The sequence below is a fragment of the Sycon ciliatum genome, chromosome 1, assembly GCF_964019385.1.
Source record: "Sycon ciliatum chromosome 1, ocSycCili1.1, whole genome shotgun sequence".
NCBI lineage: Eukaryota > Metazoa > Porifera > Calcarea > Leucosolenida > Sycettidae > Sycon > Sycon ciliatum.
In genome coordinates, this window is record NC_088643.1 from 53,864,751 (window position 1) to 53,884,958 (window position 20,208).

Below are 20,208 nucleotides of genomic sequence, written 5' to 3' on the forward strand. Positions count from 1 at the left end.
CATGAAACAAGGGAGGGAATGCATGAGCATCGTTGGTTCAAGAGTGCAATACATATGTTGCAACGCTGACGCCGAGACCTCTGGTCGGTTGAGTTGCTCCCAGCACATCAGCACGTCGTCCCTGCATCCCCCATGTTTTGTCCTTTTCCTCGTTTCTTTTTGTTCTCCACCTGTTTTCCAGTAGGGCTGTGTCAACAGTAAAAAACAAAACAAAACAAAATATCCCACGCGCTCTACAAAGCAGGTTTTGAACAAAGTACATGACAGGTGCATGGCTGTACATCAGGGATCGATTTACTTTGATTTTTTGCATAGCAGTCACTGACTAGCAACTCCCAGTATTGATTAGCAGTTTTCCTTCATCAAAAGTTTTACACGTATAACTGTACAATAGCAGGATTTTGTACAGAAGAGGACAATAGCTGCAGTTGCTATTTGCTTTTCAAAACGAACGGTTGACCTGAATATTTTACGTCAGGGTTTTCGCTTGGGCTTATTACAATCATGTTCAGCGTCCATCTGACTTCGAGTTCTTCACAACACAATGTCCTTCAACAGGGCAGTTCCACTGATTCCTTCGACAAATAAAGCGCAGGAAAGCGCTCAAACGATCGTGACACTTCGTTCAAAGCGCACAGAATTTTCGCTTTTCTCCTTTTCTTCATCGAAACGAATCGACACTCCTGGCGCGTCCAGTTCTTTTTCCCGCTTCTGGACAGTGATCAGATTCACTGAAATGTTGGCTACATGAGACTAAGAACTATCTACTTCAACTGTGTCTTGTCGAACAGAAACAAACTAAATTGAGCTTGATAGTGAAAGAAGAAAGGAAAGTCGCCGCCATGTACTGCAGTCTTGTACGACCAGTGCAGTGTGGCTAGTGCAGTGTCCAAAATCAAACAGAGCGCGATCCGCGACCCGTGAGCAGGACAGGTCAGTTTGGAGTAGTAAAATATTACTCCCTAGTCAGCAGTGGTGTACAGCAGTCGCATGCAAGCTGCACACAAAGAGTACAGAATGGTCTTTGTACATACCGGTATGCATGACCAGTGCATCGCAGTTTTGGGCGATAAAAAACAAAAAGCGAATCGCAGCCAGTGAATTTTGATTCGCAAACTGCGATGCGAACCCGGATAAATCGATCCCTGTAAACATGATGACTGTACATATGATAGAATCCAACACTGGTAATTTGGTAAACCAGCATTAGATAAACCTTGTTGTAGTTCACGCAATTGTTAGATTGACAGCATGAAACAAGGTGGAGGACACTGTGTTCGAAAACAGTGACCTTACTACAACCTTCCGCGGTTGGCAGAGCCCAGTCCCTGCGGACCATTTGAACCATATGGGTATCGCACCCGGTTCTGACCCTCATTATGCTTCGAGACTACTCCTGATGTCGTCGTGTTGTCTTCGCTCTTTTTTTTAACTTGTATAAAAACTTCTTTTTCTTTTTCTTTTTTCTTCCAACTTCTGCCCATGGCGTCCTTCTCTCAGCTCAGCTCGTCAGCTGTCAACAGTTTTTTTGTCATCACCATGACACTGTCGCGAGAAGGTGCTCTCTGTAGACGGGGTTGGTACATGTATGTCGAATACAAGCAAGAGTACATAACCCCCCGGGGTCATGTACTCTTGATACAAGATTACCCTTCATACCGTACGTTCAGTGCCAAGTCACCCGTGCGCCGGGTCACCACTAGCCCTTTCCCAAAGATGCCATGATTTTTCGCAACTCATGCTTTTCGCAACCGTGCCAAAACAGGTGCTAGTTGCTGAAATCGCATCCATATTTTCAGAAAAAGCTCAAAAGTTGCTAATATCGCAACTCAAAATTGGAGAGTTCTTGTACAAAAACCACCAAAAAGGGAGCAGAAATAGCAGAAGTCAAACTCATACATCCCTTCCTGCTGTGAATCACAACTTTACACAATGCAAGCAGAAGCAAATTAAATTCACATTTAGGCTGTTAGGTAGGTCGTCAAAACCTCGTTAGTTATGTCCAGTGGTTGTCTCTTGTTGTCGCACTACGAGTCGTACATGTCACGCTTATTGAGTTTTCTTGCACTTGCACCTTTGTGTCATTATTGCTATATTATTATTATTATTATTAGGCCAAAACAAAAAATAGGCTTGTTTCCGGTCGGCAACCCCTCAAAAAGGAGACTCGGTCGGCCGGAATGAAACTTTTTTTGGATACTTTTTTTTGGTTCCTCAATCGTTGTGGTATTGATGGACAAGAGCACCTACATACCGGTATGTACATTGTACATAATATCATGGCAAAGATCAATGTCAAAGTTGACTGACTCACTGTTCTTGTACAGCATGTGGTGTATTCCTGTTTTCGTACATCCTGAGAAATCAAGCAAACAGTTCGAGTCCTTCCAGCTCCGTTATTCTAGCTCGTATCGACCCCGGAGTTTTTCGAGCCGACAGCTGAGAATCTCTGCTACCTTGTAGGTGTTTCGATTGCGGAATTCGGTTGAGATTTGACTGAGTTATGACTCGTTGAGTGCACTTGCACACATGGCATTGCCACCGTTTGTATACATTTGGGACCAAAAAAAAGTTTCAGAATTTGGGAAAAAGTGGCCCGGTCGGGCGACCGGAAACAAGGTCATTATTTGTTTTGGCCTTATTATTATTATTACAGCCTCTGCTGGGATGACGACTACACCATAGCTCAGTGGTTAGAGCATTGCTGGCTACAAGCGAGGGTCCCTGGTTCGAGTCCTGGTGGTGACAGTCAATTTTTTCTTCAGACTTTTCCCGTTTGTCTCTTTCCCTCAAACCAGTTAATATTATTATTATTATTATTACTCATAAAAAGGACACACTTCAGGCTCATTACAAACATCTTGAAAGTTTTGTCTTCACAAGTATACTTTCAAGCCTTCTCATCAGGTGAAATACAGGCAAGAGAAAAGGAACAGGAACAGTGGATTAAATACAGTAAGAAGGTGGTAAAACAGCGCAAAAAGAAAGAAAGAAAGAAAGAAGATAGCTAAAGTAAACAGCGAAAAATTGCAATAATGACACAAAGGTGCAAATGCGAGAAAACTCAATAAGCGCGACATGTAGTGCGACAACAAGAGACAACCACTGGACATACATGTAACTTCGCTTCATCTACTCCACGGTGCGTGCGTTCACGGTGAGGAAGGACGTCCTACCTACAGGCCAATTATCCAAGTTGATTTATCACTTCGAGTGTCGGCAATGTGAGAGCCGATATGTAGGTAGGACTCTTCAACATCTGGACGCACGCATCCGACAACACGCACCGCTACACCTTATTCCACAACACGCACGATCCACTCGACCACGGAGGGGACGTCCAGCAAAGAATCATCCTGGTACAAGATGGTCCAACGCAGCGGCATCAACACCAAGGAACGTCACCTCACAATTAACTAGACCACCAGAAAAACAACCGGACAAGACACCTACGTGCGTGGCAGTGACAGGAACCACATCAACCAGAAGAATAACAAGATCGGCAACGGCGGCGATGGCAGCGACTAAAGCACAGACAGAGGCAACGGCTAGGGTCCACTCGACTAGCCATGTGAAATCGGATGTGTCCACCGCACATGCTGATTGTTCTGATGTTAGTGCTGATAAGTATGAGTCGTCCATTGCTAGTCATTTGTTTGAGCATCCTGATTGTCGTGCTGTGTATTCGGATGATTGTTTTTCGATTGTGTCACGTGTACGCAGTGCTAGATTGCTGAATGTTTTGGAAGCTGTATACATCCACACAAGGAAACCCAACCTTTGCAAACAGAAACAAATCAAATTCACACTTAGGCTGTTAGGTAGGTCGTCAAAACCTCGTTAGTTACATGTACATGTATGTCCAGTGGTTGTCTCTTGTTGTCGCACTACATGTCGCGCTTATTGAGTTTTCTCGCATTTGCACCTTTGTGTCATTATTGCAATTTTTCGCTGTTTACTTTAGCTATCTTCTTTCTTTCTTTCTTTCTTTTTGCGCTGTTTTACCATCTTCTTACTGTATTTAATCCACTGTTCCTGTTCCTTTTCTCTTGCCTGTATTTCACCTGATGAGAAGGCTTGAAAGTATACTTGTGAAGACAAAACTTTCAAGATGTTTGTAATGAGCCTGAAGTGTGTCCTTTTTATGAGTATTATCGCATTTTTGTCTCAGAGGAAATTATTATTATTATTATTATTATACGCATTCCCGCGGCAGCGTCAACCAAGCAGTAAAGCGGGATTCACAGAAGCTTTTTTGCGATGCGACACGCGATGCGACGCGATCTGCGATGGATGCGGGCGATGCGAACTCGCGAAATACCATTCACAGAAGAAGTCAGCGATGCGACAAAGTTTTGCTGATTTGGGTACGTCACCATGATATTCGCGCGGTTTGACACAACTTGTAAAAATTTCAAGGCAACTCTTGCACCTTTGTACAACTTTGCTGTAGAAAAGGTCAAAATCGTACACCAAATCGCTTGTCGCATCGCATCGCATCGCAAAAGTTGAGCCAAGCTCAACTTCTGCGATGGCCTGCGATGGCCCTGTTGCGGCAGTTGCGTGGGGTCCGCGATGGTTGCGATTTGGGGATTTCCCGGTTTCGCGGCTGTCGCATCGCGTGTCGCATCGCAAAAAAGCTTCTGTGAATCCCGCTTAAAGCGGGATTCACAGAAGCTTTTTTGCGATGCGACACGCGATGCGACGCGATCTGCGATGGATGCGTGCGATGCGAACTCGCGAAATACCATTCACAGAAGAAGTCAGCGATGCGACAAAGTTTTGCTGATTTGGGGCGCGTTTGGTTGGTACGAACTAGAACAGGATTCACCAGAACAGCGCGTTTGGTTGGGACTGCACCTGTTCTGGGTCGGCCAGAACATGTTCTGCTTGCTCCGGCCTCGAGGCCGGAGCAGACCGAGCAGTTTCACTTTTTCACAGTGAAACCTGGCGGGAACATCGATTTTGTTCCCAAATGATCACGTGCATACGCTTTTGGGTTGGACTCGTCGTACCGTACAAAGTGACCATGGTGATCCATACACATTTTGAAGAATGCACCAATTTGGCACATTTTTCCACAAAAATGTGCTCTGTTTCTGGAGTAGCGTTTGGTTGGCATGAGGCTGCTCTATGTGCACCAGCTGTTCGATCCTGTTCTAGATCGTACCAACCAAACGCACCCTTGGGTACGTCACCATGATATTCGCGCGGTTTGACACAACTTGTAAAAATTTATAGGCAACTCTTGCACCTTTGTACAACTTTGCTGTAGAAAAGGTCAAAATCGTACACCAAATCGCTTGTCGCATCGCATCGCATCGCAAAAGTTGAGCCAAGCTCAACTTCTGCGATGGCCTGCGATGGCCCAGTTGCGGCAGTTGCGTGGGGTGCGACATGGCTGCGATTTGGGGTTTTCCCGGTTTCGCGTCTGTCGCATCGCGTGTCGCATCGCAAAAAAGCTTCTGTGAATCCCGCTTTAAAGGGGAAGTGCATCGATTTTTCGAGTATGGTCCAGAAGAAAGACAATTTGATATCGGTTCGAATGGCATATCTCTCGCTTCCATACGATAAGCCAAACTTGCCAAATCGCCAATTGTATACTCACGTTGCCATAGCGACCAGCGCAGTGATGACGTACGAAAGGCTTAGCTCCACCACAGAGAAGGTCGATCACTGCAGAATTTGGTCATTTTCAATTGGTTTATTGTATTCACGAAGTGAAAGAAGGGCTGTGTTCAATGCTGTAAGTGCAGTGAACTGTTTGTTAGTAGTCCTCTCGGTTGTGTACTTGGACGTGACACCGACAGGAGAAAGCTGGAGCGCGGAGACACCAGCAAACAAGCGAAAATAGTGACGAACAAAATGCTGAAATCTTGGTTGGGACAAATCAGACGTTCAGCATTTCCCCCAACCAAGGACCATGCCGTTTGCTCTTTCCACTTCCTGAAGATGATTGTGATGCTTCCTGGCGACTTCCCTATCTTTCGTAACATCTTCTGAAGCCAGGTGAGACGACGGGTGGTGGAGATTGACGAATGAAATAATGTAGTAGGTTTGAAAGTTTGCTGAAAATGTCTCAGGAGAGACGGCGACTTCCAAGCATCTTGTCCTGGAGGAAACCATTTCCTAGGCACAGTCAGCCTTGGGAAATGCATGAGAAGGGCGACAAATAGTTCACGGCACTAACAGCATTGAACACAGCACTTCTTTCACATCGTGAATACAATAAACCAATTGAAAATGACCAAATTCTGCAGTGATCGACCTTCTCTGTGGAGGAGCTAAGCCTTTCGTACGTCATCACTCCGCTGGTCGCTATGGCAACGTGAGCATACAATTGGCGATTTGGCAAGTTTGGCTTATCGTATGGAAACGAGAGATATGCCATTCGAACCGATATCAAATTGTCTTTCTTCTGGACCCTACTCGAAAAATCGATGCACTTCCCCTTTAAGGAGGCTCTCCAAAGCTCTCCAAGCTTCAGAGGTGGTTGAAACTTGGAGATTCCCGCGGTTTGGGATCAGCGCATGAGAACTACGACTAAAAGCTAGTTTTCATCATGAGTGTACGCATTTCCCTTTTCTCATACGCACATACCGTAAAGTACCGTTGATCCGCCCCCACGCCATGTCGCTTCCCAGCTGGGTTTTCGGCAGGGGGCGAGAATTAGATCAAGGCTGTCAAGTGCAGTACGATGTACAACAACGTAGAAGTTCAGACTCGATGCGCTGGATTGTGCACATTTTGATCCTGGATTGGCAAGTATTGTGTACAGCAGTGCATGCGTCGGCTCAACATCGTATTTCGTTGTATACGCCGAAGTCGCTTCACAAGGAGAACATCGACAGGGGGCGGGAATTAGAGAGGGGGCGGATCAACGGTACTTTACGGTACATTCATCACTCAAGATCGCGGCCCCTTTGACGCTTCATCTTACTTGACATGTGCAAAATATCTCCGAATTCTTCGAGACCCGTTCTTGAGTAATCTCAGTTTCTTCGACTTCTCTTTTCTTCTTCTTCTAGAAGCTAGAGAATATAAGAACGCACCCTAACACTTTGAAATCCTCCGCGAAGTCCAAATTTGAAATTGCAATTTGTATTTGCTCGCAGTGGACATAGTTTATTTATTTATTTATTTATTCAACATCTCCTGGCCCGTCCGAAGACTGCCAATAAACATGAGAGGTCAGGTGATAGCCAACCACGGCAAGCTAAAAGGGAAAAAAAGAAAGATGCTGTCAGAGAGGGAAAGGAGATAGGGAGAGAAAAAGAAAGGGAGGCACATTAATAATACATGGGATCACTTCGGATGAGACAGTGTGGAAAGCTGGACTGTGAATTTCCTGATATCCTGTTTGATGCGCTCCCCATGACATCAAGCGAATGGCCGAGGGGCCGAGGGCCCTCTTGATTGGTGTGAGTTGCCAGTACGTATGATGCAAGCCAGATGTGGATTGATCGAAGAAGGATAGATTAACAATCACTGCGGATAAGAGTCATAGTACTGTAGCTCAGTTGGTTAGAGCATTGCTCGCGAATAGAATAGCAAGGTCCCTGGTTCGAGTCCCGGTGGTGTGACTGATGATTTTTCTTTCTTTCATATCTGGCTTGCAAGTGTTGAGTTTCGGAGAGAAAAGAGTAGCACGTGGCATGTGGCCTCTAATTTCCTAACACTTCCTATTATAAGATTCGAAAAATAGGGCACAGGTCTTAGTAATATTGCGCAAGGAGATGAGCCTGAGATGTTAGTATTTGAAACAATTATCTTATTCAACACCCAATATCTACTAAGACCTAGCAAGGAAGAATTGGTCACATACCTTTCCCTATGCTCATGCCACACCCATTTTGAGTTGAAAAATATGACCCAAATCCTATATATATATAGGATCTAGCAAATTAAGAGATAAAGTGTAAATACACACACATACATACAAGAGATAGGTCACGCATTTTCGCTGTTTACTTTAGCTATCTTCTTCTTTGCACTGTTTTACCACCTCCTTACTGTACTTAATCCACTGTTCCTTTTCCCTTGCCTGTATTTCACCTGATGAGAAGGCTTGAAAGTATACTTGTGAAAACAAAAAACTTTCAAGATGTTCGTAATGAGCCAGAAGTGTGTCCTTTTTATGAGTCAGTATAATAATAATAATAAACACAGCTCGCATCTTCCCTGAACCTGTTAGACAGGAGCAGAGTCGACGCATCTGTCAACAGTGTCAAGCCAAGTTAGTCTATCTCCTGCAGCTTGGAGAGCGCTCTCCACGGAGAGATCCGCTGCCTTCAGGTCGTGCCGAATCGTATCTATCCACCGCAATGGCGGACAGCCACGGGTTTTTTTATGTCGTTTGTGTTGATTGATAGCTCCAGTGCTTGGAACGAGGCGGATTCCGGACCCTCTCGCACCACATGGCCAAACCACAGCAGCCTGCGTCGCCGACATGTGGCACTAACTGGAGATTGTTTTGTTTCTGTGTATAAGTTGTTATTGGTGATGCGTTGCGGGTAGACAATCTGCAGCAGTACGCGTAGCTTCCTCCGTTGCCATTTGTCCAGTTTGTCGTTCAGCAATTTGGACAGAGTCCACAATCCGCAATTGTATAGAAGGATCGGCATTATGAGTCAGTATGCCAGTATATATTTTTTTACAGAATGCACCTCCTACTGATAGACCATAACAAAGAGAGGAGAAGAAGAAGACAAAAGAAAATAATGATCGAGACAACAAAGGAGAAAGACAGACAATGTACTAGTAGGGGCTCTCATGCAGGGAGCCTGTGCCGGTGAGGCGGGACTAGCAACGCCGACCTAGGGTCTCGGCGTTAGCGCTATCCAGCGCACCATGGACGGGATTACGAAACACATGTAAATAGATAAGTGAGGGGGAGGGAGCTGATTATGGATGGGGTGTTACAGCGAGTCTGTAGCCCAATACCAGCGGCTTTGTCGTAGGTGCTGATGCACCTTGCCCTTGAACGACTGGAGGGACGTCAGGCGTGGCGGAGACTGCAGCACAGTTGGGGGCAAGTTGTTCCACTCGTCAATGATACTGTAGGGGAAGCAGGGTCGCACGTAATCAGGAGAGGAAGCCGGGAGGACGTTCTGTCGCTGAGACTCGTGGCGCACCGAGTGGTCGGACCGAGTTCGAGGACATGTTCGTGGAGGAAGCCGCGGGGGGACCAGCGACGTTAGTTGCGGTGGCCCTGCCAGACACATCAGTTAATACATATAGCTGAGGGCGGCGACCAATCTCCTTGCTACCAAACTCTGGAGGAGGACATCAGCGCCAAGAATGTGGAGGTCGACAGCCCGGAAAACAGTAAACTGATGCATGCATGGTGGATCCTCACTCAGGAGTCATGACGTTGCTGCAGGACTTCAGTGTCCCACCTGGACGCTAGCTGCATAGCAAGTCGCCGTTGGTACGCACGGTACTCTGTGCATCTGTTGAGCAGACTAGCGGAGTGAAGGACGCTCTCACTCAAGTCCTCTGCAGCCGCCATGTACGTTCTCTTCTTGGAAGAGGCAGCACTGTTGGATACAGTGTTCCAAGAGAGGTATGCGCGGACGGAACTGGGCGCGTCAGCATCCATGATGCGGTTATCAAAGTACGCCACCCTGCCTCCCTCCCAAACTCCCCGGGCCAGCCAATCAGCGTGCAGTGAAGGACGGCTATTGCCATCCTGCACCGGAACCATCACCGGCTCGACAGCCACACTGCTAGGCAACGTCTGCCAGCCGGGCATCGAAGTCGCGGACATCGTTGTGCCCGCGCTTGACGAGTCCACCCTTCATACAGTCCAATCCTTGCTGTAGGTAGAAAGCAGCTACACAGCCTCCCTCCTATCTCTCTCTCTCTCTCTCTCTCTCTCTCTCTCTCTCTCTCTCTCTCTCTCTCTCTCTCTCTCTCTCTCTCTCTCTCTCTCCCTCCCTCCCCACCCACGTTTTGTGCGCCTAGGTGGCCATGAGGTCGACACTCCAGGTCGGCGGAGCTCCCTAAACCTCACCACCACTGCCACGATTCATGTTGTGTGTGCTTCCCTAGCAGCTGCTCATGTTTGTTTTCTTTGTAAAAATAAAAATAGAAGAAAAAGCCATCGCAATGCGACGGGAGGGCGTTCGGCTCCTGGCCATAGCAAATAGCCAACTGATTGCGGAACTGGACGCCGTCGCCCGATATGTTGTAACCTTCCTGCTTCCGAGGAAGCACTGTCAACCAGCCAGACGCGTTGCCGTCAACGATGGAGTTGAGGATCCGCTGTTGGCGAGGCTCTGTTACTTGTAGCTTACTGCATGTACTTCCATGGACTACCGACAATATCCTCTTCCTTTTTTTTAATTGAAGGTTAGTTTTGAGTAAACTCAGTGAATTCTATGCTGGCTGTAAACTTGTGAGTGCAACTTGGGCAAGTCTGACAATTACACAAAGGTGGTTGAACAAGCTCGTATACTTTGAGTCCCAACATATTGGCAGCAATCCGTACCGCGAGGCAGTGAATTCTTATAATACTGATACTTCAATACTTCTTATAATACTGATGCTCCTGCTCCAAAATAACATTGGCCAAAATAGCCGCAGCGGATATTTGAAGAGATTTAAAAACGTAATGGGAATCATAATGCCGTATTGGTACTCTATTTAAATATAAATAATTCCCAGCGATTGAGTTCATTTAAAAGAAATTTGTGGGTATGAAACTGCATTATAGAAAGAAAGAAAGAAGAAGAAGGAGAGATGAAGTCAGTAGGAAAGTATTGAATCAATTTGAAAAGAACAAGTCATTGATAATTACAATGGTCACGAGTTGAGTAAAATCCGATTGGTTGTAGCCAGGGAGTAGTTACTACTCCCTGGTTGTAGCAGTTACAATATTTCTCTGATTAGTCAGCATAAAAAAATAGAATCATCAAGCTTGCAGGCACTCTAGTCAATGTATAAAAAAGTAACTGATGTAAATATATGCCCGTGGGTTGATATAAATAATATTAGGTGAATCCCCGATCCAGATAAAGAAGGTGTAGGCCGAGTTTGGTCAGAGGCACGTTTCAGCAAGATTGTTCTGCAGACCTGCCTGTTCTAGTCTTCTCTACCAGTATGTGAGAGAAAAATCTCACTGAATATCACCAGTCTTTTCAATAACGTAAGCCGCTGAGCCACCGTCTTGCTCATCCTCGTTTTCGAACTCTTTTGTTCATCCCTTTGCCAGACGCAGCACTTGGCCTGTGACCCATAAAGGTACAGAAGAAGAAACATACAGGTATTTGATCGCGGCTTTGTTCCGAGAAGTGCAGAATGGTGTTCAGCCTCACAAGTAATTCAGTGCCCATGCAAACCTATGGCAGATTGCCGGGGAAATAATCATGAATCAAGTCAAGCAATAGCCTTCTGTGCACAGATTCTGAGGCTCAGCATTGAACAATGGCGGGGGGGGATCAGACATGCTACGGTCACTGCCGTATCAACTCCACTACAAGTACTTCTTGTCCCTGGCATCCGTGAAAAAAATGTGAAATGAGATCTTTTTTGGATCCAATTTTTTGAAATATAAGGGCGGTACCCCCCCCCCCCCCCCTGAAAAGGCACATACAATAGTAACCGGCCATACCGTAATAAAATACCGTTCGGCGCCCCTGGATAATTCGTAGTCCTAAGTTATTGCAAGTCACAGTGTGCAGCGGTGTGCATTACGAACATGTGGGTGTACATTGCCGCGGAGCAGAACAAAGAAGACACCAAGCAACGATCCTGACTGCATGCCTTCGTATACCACATCATGAACTGGCAAGCCCCTTGCCCATTTTTATCTTCCACGCACAATAACCCTGGGACATGTGGATAGTACGATCATGAACCACACCACCAACAATGTGAACTGTCATGAAAACATACACTTCTGCTTCAGATGTCTTGGCGTTGGCTGCTGCAGACGTGAGTTCAGCTTTCTTGGGTGCTTTGGGTGGCTTTTCATTGCCACCTGAAGTACCCTGGAGTCTGCCGACTTGAACCGCCTTGCCTTGAGGTGTTGGCCTCTTTTTCTTCATTCTGTCGGATTCTGACTGTGCATCTTGCCTTGCAACAAGATGACCAGATGCAGTCCTGATTAAAACAACATCCAAACAATGCCCATGGACCTCCAGGTGAACATTATTATCTTGAACAAAGCAGAATGTTCAAGTAAGTTCTGCGACAGTACTCGAGTACGACGACCTTCTAACCAAGTTTACCCCAGCAATGGTGAATATGTGGGCTAGGGTCCACTGGTGCATGGTACCACACAACAGCTTCAGGACACTGACCCAGCCTTTCCCGCCTTTCAAAATCTTGCTACTTCATGCCTGGTCAGAGAAGTGAGGTACGCCGGACGTTAGCCCATTCCAGTGGGGGAATAGGTGCACAGAAAACTTTCCAATATTGCCATATTGCTATGTAATGTCTCATCAAAAGTAAGATAATAATTAGCCTGAAGTTGCACACATGTACGTGCTTGCACGTGCACATGCACACATACACACACACACACAAACACACACACACACACACGCGTGCGCGCGCGCGCACACACACACACACACACGCCCCTGGTCAATAAAAATGTTTAATATGGACAGAAACTAGGACTGAATACACCACACATTTGTTACTTACGGCACATGGTTGGCTGAGGGGTTCCTTGGTGTTGGTAAAGGTGCTCCTGGTGTAGGTTCCAATGACGTGCCAGGAGTGGCAACATCATCATAAGGTACAGCAGGTGACGCGCTCCTCTTCACACCCTTCTTAGCATGATCAATACCTTCTGGTGTAGCATAGCTGTAATCATCAGGCCGACGGAGGCTATCTATCTCCGTAGTATGATGGATGCCATCTGGCCGTGAGTAGACGTACCCTTGTTTAGTCACTTCATTGAATGGCTTGCTAACAACTGCACTGCAAGAGTCAGAGGTGATGTGAGCAGCCGCTGCTGCTGCTGCTTCCCGACTACGGCCGTCTTGCTTGGCTGTATGGTGAATACCTTCTGGCTCAGAGTACGTGTACTCTGTTGGGTTCACGGTGCTTGCAGGACGAGAGGGCACAGCGTGGGCAGGGACGCTGGGCTTCACCGCTTCAGAGACAGGGCGTTTGGATGCTTGCCTTCCATCTGGGTCGATATCATGGACTTCGTACGCAATACTTGTGGCTTTGCTGTTTCTACTTGCCGCCACCAGCTTTGGTTTGGGTGAAGGTCGAGGTTGCTGGACAGATAATCTCGGTCCCAGTGAGTCATACTCCTCTCCCGTGCCGTTGGCAATCACAAGGTCACCCGAATTGGCTTGATCTCTGCTGAGAACATTATACATGTCATCATTTGCTTGCAGCCTATCGTACATCTCTTCCTGGCTGTGCGGTTGTTGGTGATCCGTTGCACTGGCATCACGGTTTAGCATGTCATATGTATCCTCGCCGGGGTTACCATTTCCCACTACTATGCCGTCATTGCGGACGGTCGTGTCATATTCGTTGCTGTCTTCGGCTCCGCCAGTGCAACCCGCGGTGACGCCTGGTGCATTGAGACTATCATACGTATCGCCATCAGAAAGCACAGACTCTGCCATCGGCTTGCCATCAGTTTCACGGACAGTTCTGTCATACGTGTCCTCTTCACCCTCGCCAAGGGTTATGCTCACTTTGCCGTCTTGATGCATTGCGGATGTTAAGCCATTTTCTGACTCGTAGTTTGTCGACGGTGTCCACTTGACCTTACCAAGTTTTCCAGCTTTGGATTTCTTCACATGTGATCCACCTGCTGCATGGGCAGAAACGGACACATGTACCCAAGTATTCACATGCAAGCACGCGTACACGCGCGCGCACGCACATACGCACATGCACGTGGCGTTTACCGTCCTCACACATGCACACGTGAACAAATACACAGACATCCACCACACGTACACACCCTCATATGCACACACAGGCACACACAGACACACACATGCACATATGTGCAAAAGAAATCCATACCCGTCCATGTGTACACATATACACGCCCATGTATGTACACAGATATGTCATGTGTGTTTGTACAAACAGAATAGCTAAAATGGGAACCTTTTCATTGAACCTGCGGTCACTTTTTCAGGACAGCCTGAAAGTGACAGTGATACTATAAATCAGAATTATGGAAGGTCTATCCATACAGCCTGTCTAATCTTGCCATAGATCTTTATTCGATCCTCCGGAGGCCTTTGGAAAAAAACCAGCCCACCCCATTGTTGCATCTAGTCTTTCAGTTATGACCACTCAGAACATGCAAAACCAACGAAGATCTGTGTAGAATGGGCATCGGGTCTAGTGGAATTGAACATGTTCTGAACAGGGATGGTGCTCAGAACATGTCCATGTTCTGGCCAGAGCAGACTCAGAACCTGCTCAGAATATGGCCAGAACTGGGCATGGTGCTTAGAACATGGCCAGACTATGACATATTCACAGAGCATTGTTCGACATATTCACAGAGCATTGTTCGACATATTCACAGAGCATTGTTCGACATATTCACAGAGCATTGTTCGACATATTCACAGAGCATTGTTCGACATATTCACAGAGCATTGTTCACAGAGCATTCGACATATTCACAGAGCATTGTATTCACAGAGCATTGTTCACAGAGCATATTCACAGAGCATTGTTCGCAAACCGCCAAGTATAGAATCAAGTCACCAAATTGTGGTCACAGTCTGAATCAAATGAGTTGTACAAAATTCGCTGATGGGTATTTACCACAACCTACGTATAATAATTATATGAAACATCCAACACAATCCATAATATTGTGAAAGAACAAGAATTCGTGAAGAATGATGTCCTTAAGTCGCCAATCAAATATCAGCGTACTGATTTCAGCCTCAGTTTTCAGGATAGCCAAAGCTCGATATGCCCCCCAATAGCCATATACTCTGCATTTAGATTACAGAGATCAAGAGGAAACTTACCAGCTTCACCCACATCGGAGTAGCGCTGAGAGTCTCCACATTTGCTCATCTCGACCAGTGCAACTGTGCTTGAGGCAGAGTGCCGATGGTCACCATCCCGGTCAAGTTTCATACCCGATCTGTTGCACACCCAATGATAGGACATTCAGAACTACATCTGTACTTCTGAGTTTCTGAACAATGTTATTCTGCCAGGTTGTTTCCCTAGATGTAAGCAACGGTACGGGTCGTACACATGGCGTCCCGTTCTAGGTGCATTATCAAGCAGCAGCAGAATTGTTATTACTTCAAAAGAAGTGTGCTATTTGGGAACACTCAAGGACAGGGTTTATCGAATACTCTTCCGAGTCGGTTAAGCAGCCCGTGCCAACCCCTCCCCAAAACACATACACACACACACACGCACACGCACACACACACACACACACACACACACACACACACACACACACACACACACACACACACACACACACAGGCACATAGAGACAAAAGCCACTGGCCCTTGTGCTGTGACCCGAGTTACATAAAAGTTACATTACAGTACAGTTGCAGACAGTTGCTGTCTGATGATTGGTTAATCCCGTGAAACTCACTCAGAGTTACAGCAGAAATGCTTTTGATTCCTCTCAAGTGTGTATAAATTACATTAGTCAGGCAAGCATACAAGTTGTCAAAAAGCAGGCTCTGTGTCAAAGGGCACAAGCTCAAGTGCCAATAGGAAATGACTGCCATAAAAAAAACATGGACTGTGTCTTACCGCTTCCTTCGGCGAGTTACGATCACGATGATCAATATCAACAAGATGAGAAGAAAACCTGCTGCACCTATTCCGGCTAAGGCTACAGGCACAACAGAAAGCAACACATAACAAGTTGCAGTTAGTTTCACAGTACACATACATGGATATGTTTCCATGTTTCACTCAGTAAAATATGAACCAACGAACATTCCGGAACTGATCACCTGAAAACGGTCTTACCTGGCACACCCAGACTTCCAGAGCCAGACTGATTGTCACTTCCTGTAGACAAAACAATCCATAGGTAAAACAGAAGTGGTGTGGGTGGGATGTAACTCATTGGCATGTTTAGCCCAGTTGTTTTCAACGACTGATATATAGGCACCGAATGCATTGCCGTACTTTCCGGAATATAAGCCGCACTGGAGTATAAGCCGCACTGGAGTATAAGCTGCACTGGAGTATAAGCCCCACTGGAGTAAAAGCCGCATTGGAGTATAAGCTGCACTGGAGTATAAGCCGCATTGGAGTATAAGCCGCATTGGAGTATATGCCGAACTGGAGCATATGCCGAACTGGAGTATAAGCTGCACTGGAGTACCGTATTATCTCTATTATAAGCACGGTCCTTTATTTTTTCAATGTACCTCCGCCCCGTGCTATTAATGGAGACGTTCCTTTATTGGAGACTGTTCCATTATTATTTCAACCTCATTTCAGAGGCATGTTACCATGCCAAATTCATGTCAGACACACACATTTCAGGGTTTTTTCGCCGGTACAGATGGCGTGTGCTTATAATGGAGACTGAGCACTTTATTTTTTGAATGCCACCCCAAGGTGTTCTATTATTGGAGACGTGCTATTATTGGAGACTGTGCTTATATTAGAGATAATACGGTATACTATAAGCCGCACTGGAGTATAAGCTGCACTGGAGTATAAGCTGCACTGGAGTATAAGCCGCACTGGAGTAAAAGCCGCACCCCCCCCCCCCAATCTTTTGCCACGAAATACAGACATCTATCCTATTTATCACCCTTGATTGGATCATTGGAGTATAAGCCACACTGCCTTTTTTATGTGATTTTTGAGTGTGTTCAAGGTGTGGCTTATAGTGCGGAAAATACGGCAATAATTGCAGTACTTTCTTGATAGTGATTGGTACTGATTGCACTAATCTGCTGGAGTAAGTTCACTAGGGTTCACCATAGATTGTTACCAGTGCAGTTCAAGACATCAAGTACGCGTAGGCCACCAACCTGGGCAGCCATCACTGCTCGCATCCGCTGTGCACTTGTCCACACAAGAGTATGATCCGATGGAGTTGACACACACCGGGGTTGACACTGGACACGTGTGCACAGTGCATTCGTTGATGTCTGTGAAGAGAGGCAGAGACGAGAAGAAGACACAGCCTGCACTGGAGATATGCAACCACACTATGGCTAAGTGAGCGCAGGGCCTCGGGCCTGCATACAAGCGTATGGCTATTCCGGCCTACGGGCACTCTTGGATACAATGCCGGAATGTGCATGGGGAAAGATTTTCCATCCCAGGAAAGTAGCAAGTGGAATCCTTACCTGAGCAGGATTTCAGGGCATTGCCTGTGAAGCCATTGTGGCATTGACACAGTCCTGTTGTACGGTTGCATTCTGTTGCGTTGGAATGGCTGCACTCGCCAGCACACGCATCTCCAGCTGAAACAACCAATCACAACAAAATTGCACGTGGCTAGACTCCACACATTTCAGCCATGGCAGCAACGGCCTCCAGAGGCAAGCACGTAAATAACAAAATGGGACAACAGTAGGTTATTGAAAATCTTTTTTTCTGTAGATGCAATCCACGCACTGTGAAATGTGTTGGAGCCAATAGAGCAGTTTTTATAGATCGATGAGTAAGACTGCATCAGAAGGCAAGCTGTTCCAACCAGCAGGGCCTTCATATGACATGCACAGTTATTCCGATCCTGGGGTAATGGGATCAGGCCGTTGTAGACCATAGAAATCTGAGAGGCTGCACATCTGAAAATTCTTACCGACTACACTTAGAGTCCACTCAACCATGCTTGACCTATAGGCCATGAAGGCAATCGATGGATCCGTGGCCACACAGCGGTAAACTCCTTGATCAGACATAAGCACCCTGGTAATGAGGAGGACTCCAGTCCTAGCGCCGAAAGATGCTCGACTTGGAAGGTGGCTGACCATGCCAGTTGCAGGGTCAAACCTTTGCCAGGTGAAACTGACCCCGGAGGTGCTGTTGTGTACAGTACATGTTGCATTGACTGATGATCCCTCTGCAGCCTGGTCACCAAGGCTTGAGATGGCAGCAAGGACAGGTGCTGGCAGAGAGAGAGAGAGAGAGAGAGAGAGAGAGAGAGAGAGAGAGAGAGAGAGAGAGAGAGAGAGAGAGAGAGAGAGAGAGAGAGAGAGAGAGAGAGAGAGAGAGAGAGAGAGAGAGAGAGAGAGAGAGAGAGAGAGAGAGAGAGAGAGAGAGAGCACACAACACCTTTGTTTCACCTATGCCAGAAGAATTATTCTCCGCTTCACTAGTTTGAAAATATTCACGAAGTCTTTGAAAGCTCGTCCCTTTGCGATATCACTTGGAGGCCCAGTCCTTATCCGGAAACAACTGGATTGATCATGCAATAGTGGAATTGAGATTTGAATGTACTTTTTAGATGTAGTTTTGAAGCTTACCTTGAACTACAAGTGGCACACTGACTGAGGTATTGTACGGCAGAGTGAAGTTGGGAGATTTGGTGACCCGAGGATTGCTGACTGTACACACATAATCTGCAGTGTCGGAGCTGGTCACAATCCTGCCCAGCACACTACTGCTACTTAACAGCATATCTGAGCCGGCTTTGCGCCAGGTGTAGACAAGAGGAGCAGTGCCAGCTATCACAGTACACTCCACAATGATTGTGGTTCCCGTCAAAGCGTACACTATACCATTGATGAGGATGGCTTTATCCGTACGAGATGCAACGTGTGCTTTGAATGGCGGAGCTGCAGAAAAATCAGGACAAAGAACAACCATGCTCCCGGTTCCGAAAATCACGAACATGGTGAACGACAGTGCAGTACAGCAGACAATGAGAACAACTGTATGTGGGCTTCCCTGTACGAGAAGAAAGGCAGATGGCATAACGAAGCCCCCCCCCCCCTCATGCAAACTGTCTGTTAAATTTACTCCGGTCTGCCAGCGTTTGCAATGCCACTTGCAGATGTGACACTCCCTGTTTTCTCTCATTTTATAATCTGGCTCAGAGATTTTGTTTGCTACAGGTGCTGTCTGGTGCCAAAGAACATCGTGAGCCGTTCCCATTGTCCATGTAGAAACCTCTAAATAAGGAGTAGTTGAGCCAGCATGTACATGTACATACAGGTACTAGTATCATGTAGTGCCTGGTTAAATGATCGCCTGGTTAAATGATCGCCTGGTTAAATGATCGCCTGGTTAAATGATCGCCTGGTTAAATGATCGCCTGGTTAAATGTTCGCCTGGTTAAATGATCGCCTGGTTAAATGATCGCCTGGTTAAATGATCGCCTGGTTAAATGATCGCCTGGTTAAATGATCGCCTGGTTAAATGATCGCCTGGTTAAATGATCGCCTGGTTAAATGATCGCCTGGTTAAATGATCGCCTGGTTAAATGATCGCCTGGTTAAATGATCGCCTGGTTAAATGATCGCCTGGTTAAATGATCGCCTGGTTAAATGATCGCCTGGTTAAATGATCGCCTGGTTAAATGATCGCCTGGTTAAATGATCGCCTGGTTAAATGATCGCCTGGTTAAATGATCGCCTGGTTAAATGATCGCCTGGTTAAATGATCGCCTGGTTAAATGATCGCCTGGTTAAATGATCGCCTGGTTAAATGATCGCCTGGTTAAATGATCGCCTGGTTAAATGATCGCCTGGTTAAATGATCGCCTGGTTAAATGATCGCCTGGTTAAATGATCGCCTGGTTAAATGATCGCCTGACTGTTCTTCGGCACATCGCTCTTCGGCGCCCGACAGTACTGCACCTGCACTAAATGTCTGTTGACTGCAGGGTTAAGACTGCTAGCATGCCTGCATGTATTGGTATGGCTATAGAATTCACATACCTTCCCTCAGTTTGTAAAAGCTGATCGAGTTGTTTCCACCACATTGGTACTCAGGTGCACCGGCACACTCGAACGTGTCTCCAACCGCCGCCGTCAGCTTAGAAACAGCAAAACTTGTGCAATAGCACTCCGCACCATCAGCCATCCCTCCAAAGAGGTAGCCGTTTTGCACACATCCCACAGCGCATCGGCCTGGATGGTGATCACCGTCTGCAGCAGAGAAGCTGGTCAGCCTTTGCACATAGGTTGAAAACGATGAAATACTCGAGATGGAAGCAGTGATAATAGAGTCCACTGCCGGCCATACTGTAGGATAAAATAAACAAACGCAATGGTACAAACAGCCTCGGAATAATTCTCTCAC

At 46.5% G+C, this 20,208-nt stretch overlaps 1 protein-coding gene across 2 annotated transcripts in view; it reads right to left on the reverse strand.

Annotated features, from left to right (window-relative positions):
* Positions 1-10,515: 10,515 nt before the first annotated feature.
* The window catches only part of LOC135831043 (uncharacterized), a 28,388-nt gene continuing 18,695 nt past the window's right edge, over positions 10,516-20,208 (reverse strand). For both annotated transcript variants that reach the window (XM_065343291.1, XM_065343290.1), the window contains 11 exons: positions 19,845-20,150; positions 18,429-18,740; positions 17,765-18,070; positions 17,307-17,423; positions 16,986-17,105; positions 15,964-16,005; positions 15,742-15,823; positions 14,982-15,100; positions 12,655-13,789; positions 11,899-12,105; positions 10,516-11,229 (listed from right to left, as the gene is read on the reverse strand). In XM_065343291.1, the coding sequence (XP_065199363.1) occupies positions 11,175-11,229; positions 11,899-12,105; positions 12,655-13,789; positions 14,982-15,100; positions 15,742-15,823; positions 15,964-16,005; positions 16,986-17,105; positions 17,307-17,423; positions 17,765-18,070; positions 18,429-18,740; positions 19,845-20,150 (2,801 nt within the window). In that variant the 3' untranslated portion in view covers positions 10,516-11,174. The remainder of the gene's footprint in view (positions 11,230-11,898; positions 12,106-12,654; positions 13,790-14,981; positions 15,101-15,741; positions 15,824-15,963; positions 16,006-16,985; positions 17,106-17,306; positions 17,424-17,764; positions 18,071-18,428; positions 18,741-19,844; positions 20,151-20,208) is intronic.